The 11,309-nt window shown below is 34.6% G+C and overlaps 1 protein-coding gene across 2 annotated transcripts in view; it reads left to right on the top strand.

Annotated features, from left to right (window-relative positions):
- Positions 1 to 9,450, top strand: part of LOC141630779 (cytokinin hydroxylase-like) — a 46,082-nt gene extending 36,632 nt beyond the window's left edge. The window contains exons 5-6 of one of the 2 annotated variants that reach the window (XR_012537553.1): positions 7,777 to 7,836; positions 9,217 to 9,450. Coding sequence is in view for 1 of the 2 variants with exons in the window: in XM_074443536.1 (XP_074299637.1) it covers positions 6,765 to 7,184 (420 nt within the window). In the remaining variant the exon portion in view is untranslated. Of the gene's footprint in view, positions 1 to 6,764; positions 7,264 to 7,776; positions 7,837 to 9,216 lie in introns of those variants that run through there. The other variant, XM_074443536.1, reaches the window with a different exon arrangement.
- Positions 9,451 to 11,309: the final 1,859 nt, after the last annotated feature.

Consider the following 11,309-nt stretch of genomic DNA (forward strand, 5'->3'; position numbering starts at 1 on the left):
CCAAATGTGACCTTACCTCCATCGAAAGGTTCAAGTGAAAGAAATAAATTTACATCTCCAGTCATGTGGCTTGAGCATCCACTATCAAGGTACCATAAGTTATTTTCTTTCATCACAACCTGCAAAATAATTAGATACAATTTTTAGGTACCCAAGCTAAGTTGGGTCCTTTGACGTTAGTCACTCTAAAAACTAGATCTTTTCTAATCCAAACCCTTTTTATAACTTTTCGTTTTGGAGATGAATGGGTTTGTTTAGGAGCTGTCTTAGGTTTAGTTGTGGGTTCCTTATGCCGTGATCTTTTAGGTTGTTTTGGAGGAGCTTTTGTTTTGAAGGGCACTTTAGGTTTAGGTGCTTGTTTTGATTTTGTAGCTAGCCTTTTTGAAATCAAAACTCATATCATAGAACCAACGATGATCATTGTTGCGTTCTTCACTTGTACTTGGCTCTGATGGGGTACAATCATTATCCTCGAAAATAGTGTCGGATGCTTTAACGAAGTTGATTCCTTTTCTTAAATCCTGAGCATATTTGACACAATTTTCTTGGATATGTCCAGTATGACCACAGTAATTGCAAATCAAATATTCTGGTAAATTTGTATATTTTCTCCTTCTGAAATCTCGTTAGGAAGGGGTTGATTTGCATTTAGAGTGATCTCTACGACCATAGCACTCATGTCCTAATCCCATTTTCATGTTATTATCTGATTGCTCAGTTAGGAAATTTAGGACACGTGTTCTACCTTCCCATTTCTCATGAACTTTTCTAGCATGCAAAAGTAATTCCTTTAAGGACTCTATTTCTTTGTTGCATTTGGAATGGTCTGACTCTACGATTAAGAACTCATACCGTCTCGGTATGCGTTCTTTTAATATTTAAAAGAACAGTCTTAGATTCCTTTAATTGCTGAGTTAGAGATTCAATCTCCTTCTTTTGATATGAGATCACGGCCTCTCTAGCCGTAGCCTGGGTCTCAAGAAGCTCTTTGACTTTCCTCAATTCCTATGTTATAGCTTCACTAGCTATAACTTTGGCTTGAAGATGCTTAATGTTGTGTTTTAGGTCTGAGGTTATAGCTTCATTAGCTATAACTTTAGACTCAAGAGCCTTCTTCTCAGCATTTGTCGTATATGAAGTTGTAGCCATATTAGCTGTAACTTTAGATTTGAGCTTTTTGGCCTTTGCATTAAGGAGATGATTCTCTTCAGCAATATCAAGAATTTGTTCTTTCAAGTCTTTTAATTCCATCTCCTGTTCGTGGCACTTATCAGGAGATTGCTCAAAATATTCAATTAAAGCATTCTTAGGCAATTTCTTAACACTTTTCTTAAGTTCAAGATAACTTACCTCTTCTTCTTCTTCTTCTTCTTCTTCTTCTTCTTCTTCTTCTTCTTCTTCTTCTTCTTCTTCTTCTTCTTCTTCTTCTTCTTCTTCTTCTTCTTCTTCTTCTTCTTCTTCTTCTTCTTCTTCTTCTTCTTCTTCTTCTTCTTCTTCTTCTGAATCGGAGTCTCCTAGGAAGCAGCAGTAGGAGTCCACGCTATCTTTATCATTGTCTGATAAGAGGTCTAGACTAATGTTGCTCAGACATAAGTTAGCAACTTCTTCTTCTTCTGATGCTTCGTCGTCCTCTAGATCGAGATCTCCCCAGCAAGATGCCGTCATCACTTGCTCGAATTCCTTCTTGGTCTTCTCACGCTTTGCTTTGTCTTTAATGTTCTCCCATGTGGGACAATCCTAAATCATATGACTGGATTCTCCACACTTGAAGCATCCTCTATTAGCAAACATATTCTTTGACTCAGAAGTTTTCTTATTAGAGAACTTGTTGTTCTTGTTGTTGAACGATTTTGCTTGCTTATTTCTGAAGATGCGTTTGTTAAATCGTTTAGCAAACAAGATCGTTTCGTCCTCTATTTCATCATCTTCTTCTTCTTTAGCAGAGGCTTGTAAAGCCATGCTTTTAGTGTTACTGGCCTCAGCCTCATCGTCTTCCAGGACGAGTTCATGCGCCATAAGAGCACCAATAAGTTCTGCATAAGGAAGAGAAGTAAGATCTCTGACTTCTTCCATGACCGTGACCTTGGGACGCCATTTCTTGGTTAGACTCCTAAGTACTTTTCTAGCAATATCCTCAGAGTTAAAAGTTTTACCAAGATTTTTAAGCTCATTGACTATAGTAGAAAATCGTGCTGAGATGCTATCAAGTGATTCATTCCTTTCCATTCTAAAAAGTTCATATTTTTGAATCAGCAAGTCAATGCGATATTTCCTTACAGCCGACGTTCCTTCATAGGCCAATTCAAGACCATCCCATATTTCCTTGGCCGAAGTGCAAGAAGAAAAACGACCGAATTCAGTCGATTTCATGCCGTTTTGTAACAGGCTTATCGCTTTCGAGTTTTTTTCAGCCTTCTTGTAATCAGCCTCAACATAGTCTTCTTCCTTTTTCTCATAGGTAGTGCCTTCCGAAGATGCGACCAAAATTTTATGTGGTCCTTTCTTTATAATCGTCCAGCACTCCCAATCATGTCCTTTTATGTAGTGTGTCATCATGTTTTTCCAAAGCCCATAATTCTTCCTATCAAAGACGGGACACTTAAGATACTTGGAATCCATTTCAAACGTGTAAGGCAGTGGAATAAAAATAAAATAAAAAGATAGAAAGATAGACGGATCTAGCCTCTTTGCGGTTAGGCAATCAAGAGCACGAGGCTCTGATACCAATTGAAGAGTCTATCACACCCGAAATACTCGAGAGAGGGGGGGGGGGGTGAATTGAGGATTTAAAAATTATGCCTACTTTTATTTTATATCAAGATAATTAATTACTTAAATTTTATTGATTAAACTTTAACTAATTAACTAAATGATTATGAACGTAATGAAATGACTAAAATGAAAACTGCAAGGACACACGATATTGAAGTGGTTCAGCTTCACACGTCGAAGCCTACGTCCACTATTCTCGATTAATAATTTTAGTACCTTACTCCGGATTACAAAATTATCAACCCAACTCGTATAGTTAACTCTAACTATAACTCAATTTGAATATCACTAGATATTCGATTTTGACTATCTTAAGGTACTAAAAAGCACTTGATTGTTCTTCTAAGTGTTCACACAATTGAACGAGTAAGAAACAATATGAAGTACTATTATCTTATGACGTAATCTTAAGAAAGATAAGAAAATTAAAGAGCACGACTTTTCGCAATATTTTCAAAAGCAAAACAATAAAACAATTAAGAATTAAACTCAAATATGTTTGCAAGGATTGTTGTATTTCGAAAAGCTTAACTTAAACAAGGAATGATCATGTGTATTTATAGTAGAAGAGAGAACTAGGGTTTGCACGAAACCCTAGGATACCGTGAGATAGGCGGCATGCTTTGTAAGAGATAAATCTCTATCTCTTTCCAAATTCAATCCAAGATATTATAGTTTAGGTAAATAAGATAAAAGTGAATCTTATTTGTTTTCTATAACTATATCTTTAAGATATTTAGATAAGTAAACAAATCAAATCATATATTATTAAGATAGGAAAATATCTTATATAAATATAAGCTAGATTTGATTAGATAGGTTACTTATACAAAACAACTTACACAACCCATCGGTTTACAGCCCATGGCCGAAACCCTAGGCCCGTGTCCATCTTAGATGAAAAACTCTCTTCTTGGATTAGGGTTAGGTTAAATAGACTAGCAAACCCTAGGTAGCATGACGATCCATAAGTTGTTTTACTAACCAATAGAGAAATGCAAGTTATTAACTATAACAACCCATAATTCATCTCTACTATATACACAAATGATTTCGAAATATGTTTAAAGAATTTTATCCTTTGAATAATGATTTTAAAACTATTAAAATCGTGCTATTAAAATGCTACCTAAAGTTATAGTAGAAACAGCTATAACTTTAAGTTTGGTAAGTAAAGTTATAGGTGAAATAGCTATAACTTTACCTTCCCAATATTCTTATCTTAAGATACCGTCATTAGATGAAGACCTATACTAGCTAATCTTGCTGGAGATCTTCAGTGATAGGATCTTCTCTTTATCTTGACCAAAAGCTCTTCATCTTGAGCTTTGTTACAGACATGATCTAGCCTTTTGCTTGAGTGATCATCATACTTGAAACTTGTTACAGTAAATATGACGCTTTAAGAATCTTCAATGTTATAGCTCAAGCTGCTATAACATTACTTGAATGATGCCTCACAAATCTTCAATGTTATAGCTAAAAATGCTATAACATTACTTGTTAACTTGTAAACCTAAGTTAATCTAACAAAGACTGAACAAACGATTACGAGCAAGAGTATATATAAAACGAAGCACACACTTGTCATTATCAAAACTTAATCATATATCTATATGGTCCAACATTAGGTGATACATTTATATGGTATAATTATGAGATGAGAGGCGAGAGCCAAGAATATGAAATAGCAGGCTAGCTGAAGAGTGAGAGCTTGAGAGAGTAGTTGCATAATTAGAGACGAGGATTTATTTAGGGATGAATGTGGAGGCCCGTAGGGTTCCTTAGTTATATGGGCCGATAAATCAAATAGTTAGATACGGCGTATATAAGTCCATCTTCTATGACATTGTGTTTAGTTTGTTAATTTCCGCAAGGAAGTGATACGAGGATCGGGTTAGGACATGGATCGGGTTGGATACGACGTATACAAGTCGGCGGCTTAGGATATGGGTTGGTTGAATACGGGCCGGGTCGAGGAGTTATGACACACACACACACACACACACACACACACACACACATATATATATATATATATATATATATATATATATATATATATATATATATATGGTCCTTGGATCGGGTTAGGATTAGAATACGGGTTAGAAAAAAGGTTATCGGGTCAAGTATCATACCAGTTAGATATATAAGACAAACATATTATTTATCCCCATGCATAATATACACGATTGACATATTTAACACGTCTTAATGTTAGACGGATAATTTCGTCTTAAAATAGACTTACGAAAGTAAAATACTCTTCTTTTTTCTTCTATTCCTCTCATCTACCTTTCTAATAGTAAAAGGTTTTAAATCATTGGCCACAAATAAATTAATATATGATATAATATTTTATACTTTTATAGTATGATATTTATATAGATATATTATTATAAATTCTTAAATTTTAAACGTACATGGGTCAAATATATATAAGTCGGTTTTTTTTAAATCGATAGAGTAATAAGAGAACATTCATAAATTGCAATTGAGTTTTATATTTCAAATATAAAAACTTAAATACCTATGTTACTCGGACACGGGAACGAAGTATCGTATCCGATACGTGATTTTGAATTTTAATAGATACGGAAATACGGTCAAAGGAGTATCTTGACTATTTTATAGACATGGATAGGACACATTTTATACTCTTATATTTAATTTCCCTACATTTTTTTAATCATATTTTAGAAATAAATAGAAAAATATATGCTTTCAACTGTATCTTTTCCATTTTGTATAAGTGATAGTTCTATACTACTATTAAAAGGTGGCTGACTCAAAGATAAAACATAGAGATAAAATTTAAAATATTACAATTCATCTGTCCAACTGGCATCCGCCAACCTTTCACCCAAACTCCGAAACTCCTTTCTTAAAAATTACAAACCCTAATCTCTTTCTTTAACCCGCTGCATTACCACTCACTCTCTCTCTCTCTCTCTCTCTCTCTCTCTCTCTCTCTCTCTCTCTCTCTCTCTTTTTTTTTTATTCTACATCATGCTACAACTCTTCCTCAAAAGTCACACCCATCACTCCATCAGCTTCAATTCCTTGAGATCCTCTCCTTCTCCCAACACTGATGTCTTCCTCACACCCATCACTCCATTAGCTTCAACTCCTTGATATCTTCTCCTTCTTCGATCACTGATGACATACTCAAATGTAATCAGATTTGGGTGAAGGTCAAGATCCTTCATCTTCCATTGGAGGCTGGTCGAATCCTTCGTCTTCGTCTTGCATGTAAGTTTTTCTTTCCGTTTCAGTATCGTGTCTATAATTCGTGTATCCGATATGTATTGCGTATCGTATTACGTATCATATCGTATCGATTCGGAATATGTCACCTAAGTGTCGTGTCGAAGTATCGTAGTTAAATACGACTCTATAAACCATTACATTTCAATTTTTAGTTGCTAAAAAAAAATAGAGATATTTTTTTGTTTTATTTAAAAACTTTGTTAATAAATATAATTAACTTCAAAAGCAGATAATTAATTAATAAATTTTTTTTATCTTAAATAGTTATATTTTTAAAAGAACAAAATTTAAATAGCATACCCGTGCAATTTGCACGAGTTTAAGACTAGTATGAGTTTTGAGAAGTACCTGAAAATACACTAATTTTGTTTTGAGATGGCCGTATAATATTATTGTTGAAAAGCCTCTCATGTAGTTGGCGGTTAGTTCTTTTATTTCATTTTTCATTTTTTGCTTTTTTCTCCTTTTTTGTTAATTGTGAGTGGATTTTCTAATTTATTTCACAATACTTTTATATAAGGAGTGTTATATATTCAGGGACTAAAACTATATGCCACGAAACCTTTAAGGCAATTCGTCAAGGGATTTGATTGTAGTTGATCATAGCCCTGTAGGAAGGTTTACCTTGAAATTACGTGGCCATGACAAAGAATAAGAGTTAATCAATTTAAAGGTCAGTTTCTTGAACACTTCTCATATTTGTTCAATAATTTTGACAGTTAAGCATGATAATAAACGAGTCGTTGAGGTTATATCCACCGGCTACACTTCTACCAAGGATGGCATTTGAAGACATTCAATTGGGTGATCTCTTCATTCCTAAAGGATTATCAATCTGGATTCCAGTGTTTGCAATTCATCATGATGAAGAATTATGGGGTGAAGACGTGAATGAATTTAATCCTTACCGTTTCGCCTCCAAATCATTCATCTCAGGTCGTTTCATTCCCTTTGGAGGTGGTCCACGAAATTGTATTGGCCAATCTCTTGCAATTTTGGAAGCGAAAATAATATTAACCATGTTAGTATCAAAGTTTAAGATTACAATATCCAACAGTTATCGACATGCTCCAATTGTCGGTTTTACCATCATGCCGAAGTATGGAGTTCCAGTTTACTTAACACCCCTAAAAAAATAATGTAAAATTTTACTTATTGACTAATTTACCTCAGTTTATTGTAAAATTTAGTTATTTCTAAACTATTACTATATTTTTCAGGAATTGTGCATTATTGTTGCCGTATTAAACTTATAGCTTTCTATATACACCATAGATCCTACAGTTGCAGCGTCTCTAACCTACGCTAACCTGGCCTTTTCCTTTTCCCTTTCCCCACCCAGCGACGTCCTCCCTCTAATTGAAAACCCAACCGTGCCTTTACAAGCACTATATATATAACTATATAACTATATAACTATATATAAATAACTATATATATAACTATATATATATATATAGGGTCGCGATCCGGTGAGAACCACTAGTATAATGAGAACTGTGAGAACCCCTCACACCCATTAGAACTCAAAGAAAAAAAGAGCTGAGATTGACTAATCTAACTCACACACCCCCAAACCCTTAAAGCCCGTCATTTTAGTTGTTCTTACTTTTATTTCTTTCTCTTTTCTTCATAGCTCACAACAACAAAAATTCCACTGTTCGAGCATCGATTTCGCGGCTCCATGTAACTACTAACCTTTCTTTTTCCCCCATTTCGATCGCATTCCAGGCATTGTGAATTCAACCTCGTTATGCTTTCTTCCTCAGTGGACGTTGTGGATTCAATGAGGTAAAGACTTGAAATTGATTTTTATTTTTGTGAAATTAGGGTTTATATTTTTATGTCTTTCCATTTTTTCTATTCATCAATTAAATGTAGTCGAATTAGTCGAAATTAGGGTTCATATTCATCAATTTAATCCATATTTATTTTTCGTTGATGATAATTGGAGTTTATATTCATCAATTTAGGTGATGGTAATTCGTTGTTTTCACTTATTGTTGGTTGATTTCTGGTGTTATAACCAAAATATTTTAGTGTTTATAATTGAAGCTATACAATAGAATTGGAAGATTTGAATGTTATAATTGTGACTTCTATTCGATTTTTGTTGTTGTTTAAAGTGTTCAAAAGTAAATTTGTTACATGTTAAATCTCTGCTTATACAATGATCCAATTTACGCAATTTCATGTGACATCAAAATCTAGCTTGGATGTAGTATTTTGCCGGAACCTAGATACGGTAATTAGCCTCACACAAGCACTAAAATATAGTTGAGGTACTCTGAGCTATGTTTTGGTGTATCTGCAAGGGTTGGGTAAATTGAGAAATTACCTCAAGTGGTTGAAATTATGAAATTGGAAATTCAATTTCGTGAATTAGGCTGGCTCTATTGGGAATATAATTCTTTTGTTGATAACTTTATCATTCTATAGATTAAAAGTGTGCCATTCGTTGTAGGATTTTAGCTTGTGCTCATACTAGTTCCATTTGTTCCATTTGTTGGGTGAATTTGACGATGGTAAGCGTTGTCGTCGTAATTTACTTTCAAAGACACCCAAAGAAGGCGGAAACCATAAGTATGCTATAACAATGGTCTGGATAGGCCTTTTCATACATGGGTAATATTCATTCACCCATATGATATTTTTATGATTATAGTTCTTTTGTATTGGCAAGTTTAAGCTATGGAGTATTAGACTGTAGCTTTTGATACACATATTAAATTCTAATTGTGACGTGAATCCACCCTTGTATAAAAGCGCTTATCGAGTAATGCACTCAAGTGCCTAAGATTTACAAAAGTTTGAATTGAACAAATTTTAAACTGATGGACAACTAATAAATAATTTTGTTGATTATTTGTTTTTTTGATTTTTTTGTCTTGTTTCAAGACGAAATGTCGACAAAAATTAGTGGTGGGGAAGACTATAGCAGCAAAAGCCATAAGAATTTATTTAATACATTGGAACAAACTTTTTTGTGTTTTTGCAATAGTGACATTGATTTGGAAAATGCAAACCAATAACTAATATAAGCCTTATGGTATTTGATATATATTTTAACTACTTTTCCACATATTATAGCATAAGTTTTGTTACGGTAAGCATCATTTTATGATTTTAATCTTTCTCTTGCATATATCGCTACCCGGTTATTGCTTGCAGGTTCCGACAACTTTGTGATACGAAGCACTTATGACTTCTCCAATTGTATTACGATCATGAAAGTTCAGACATTATTACTAATGGACATCTCTCTTCAGTGTTCACTTAGCATGTGTCTTCAAATTTTAATTTCATTGTATCAATGAAATTGTGCTGTGCATGGCCTTATATAAGTTTAAATCCGAAACTGTGTTTATGCTCGATTGGAGTAAGGTATGACATTGGTTAAGCCCAACACTTGTTCAGGCCATCTTTTTGTTTTTTAAAAACAAAATGTTATTAATTCATTTGGAACTAAACTCAAGTGAATGACAATTATGTTCTTGCTGAATTTTTGAAACATATGAACAGTGAAGAGAGAGCTTTTAATCACCGTGTTCTATGTTAAGTTTTGTAGATACCTCATTTCTGCACCTTCCGCAAACCACCCGGTGATGATTGGGCCGCATGTTTGGTATACGGAACGATTTGTGACAGTTCGTAAGTTTATCGTCATGTGATCGCTCAAACACTTGTGTCTACCTCTTAGTTGTCATCGACGTGCCGATACGGTCGTTTTGGCAGTAATTAGAGTACATTTGGAGTCCGGGTAAAAAAACCGTCTTCATTTTCTAATAACCGAGTCAGAAAGTTCTGAAATGTTCCGGATATTTCTATTCCATATATTTTCCAATCATTTGATCTTTGGTAAAATATCTCCCGTAATATTCACACAAAATATTAAGGAAACGAGATTAATCCGCTATTCCATAATAAAAACGCGGAAATCTTTCTTCCGCAAGAGGAAACCACTGAGGAAAGGACTCAGCAAGTGCTACGCCTCTTCCAAGGGACGCAGTGCCTGCTGCGCCTCTTCCTCAGTCCTTTTCTGCGTATTTTTCATATCTTTTCGAGATTCACTTCCAAAGTTTCTCCGAAACCCTAATTTCCTCCGTGTGATTAGTATAAATAGAGACCTTCGGTCTCACATATTTCTCACGCGAGTGTCCGCCCTTCTCTTCTCCCTTTGCATTCTAGACCACGTTCTTACTTTTTGGCGTGTTAGTGCTTGAACTTTCGACCACGTAAGCCCGGATATTTCTGAGTACCAGCCTCGTTTTGCATGACCGACCAATTTGACCAACTCCACATCAATCAACATTAATCAATCTTATTCGTTTTCCTCCTAGAGGGCACTTTCGTCGTACATTCGAGTCAAGCATCAGTAAACGTTAACTTAGTTCATCTCGTTTCGTCAAACATGTAAGTCTGAGGGTGTAAATCCTTCTTTCATTTATTGTTCTTTATTATCATAATCACAATTGTAAGATTTATGTCGAAATTATTCTTAAAACCGATTTCCCTTTTTACGGATTATCAGAAGACAACCGTCGAGAAAGGACGCAACAACTGCTGCGCCTCTTCGTGAGGCTGCCGCCAGTTCCTGCTTCCTTTCTTTTTCCTTCTTCTTTTGTTCGTCCTTTTGTTTTTCGTTTTGTTATCAATTGTTCATTGTTTCATTAACATAACAATTTGAATATGATAATTTTGAACTCTAATTCATTAATCATCATTAATTAATTCATCTTTCAAATTTCCGACTTAAATCCCTTATAATCCATATTTGCGGTTTTTCGTCATTAAGTCAATTCGGGTTTTAGAGATTCGATTTACCCATATTGAATCTCTGGAATTCATCTTTGATATACTTGTATCTGTTATTTACCGTCACCATCATTAATTCATCATTAATAACTTGTTTAGCCTAATTAATTTGTTTGGTTTGTTTAATTCTTTAATTAGTCTTAATCTTGTAATAATTCGTTCTAATCAGTTTGCATCTATGTTTTATCGTTTTTATGACCCAATCACATGTAAATAATCTGTTAAACCACTTCCATCCGAGTCAAATACCATTAATCAAGCATTAAATTCACCAATAAACATTAACGAGATGCGGTTCCGGCTTCACAGCCAAAACTCAATCCAGGAACAGACGCAGCGACTGCTGCGCCTCTTCCAAGGGACGCAGCTCTGCTGCGCCTGTTCCCGGTTGATTTCTGTCCCTGAACTCCCGTTTCTGCCTTGACCTAGTTTATTAATTACGTATTTAA

Source organism: Silene latifolia, chromosome 2, assembly GCF_048544455.1.
Source record: "Silene latifolia isolate original U9 population chromosome 2, ASM4854445v1, whole genome shotgun sequence".
NCBI classification, from domain to species: Eukaryota; Viridiplantae; Streptophyta; class Magnoliopsida; order Caryophyllales; family Caryophyllaceae; genus Silene; species Silene latifolia.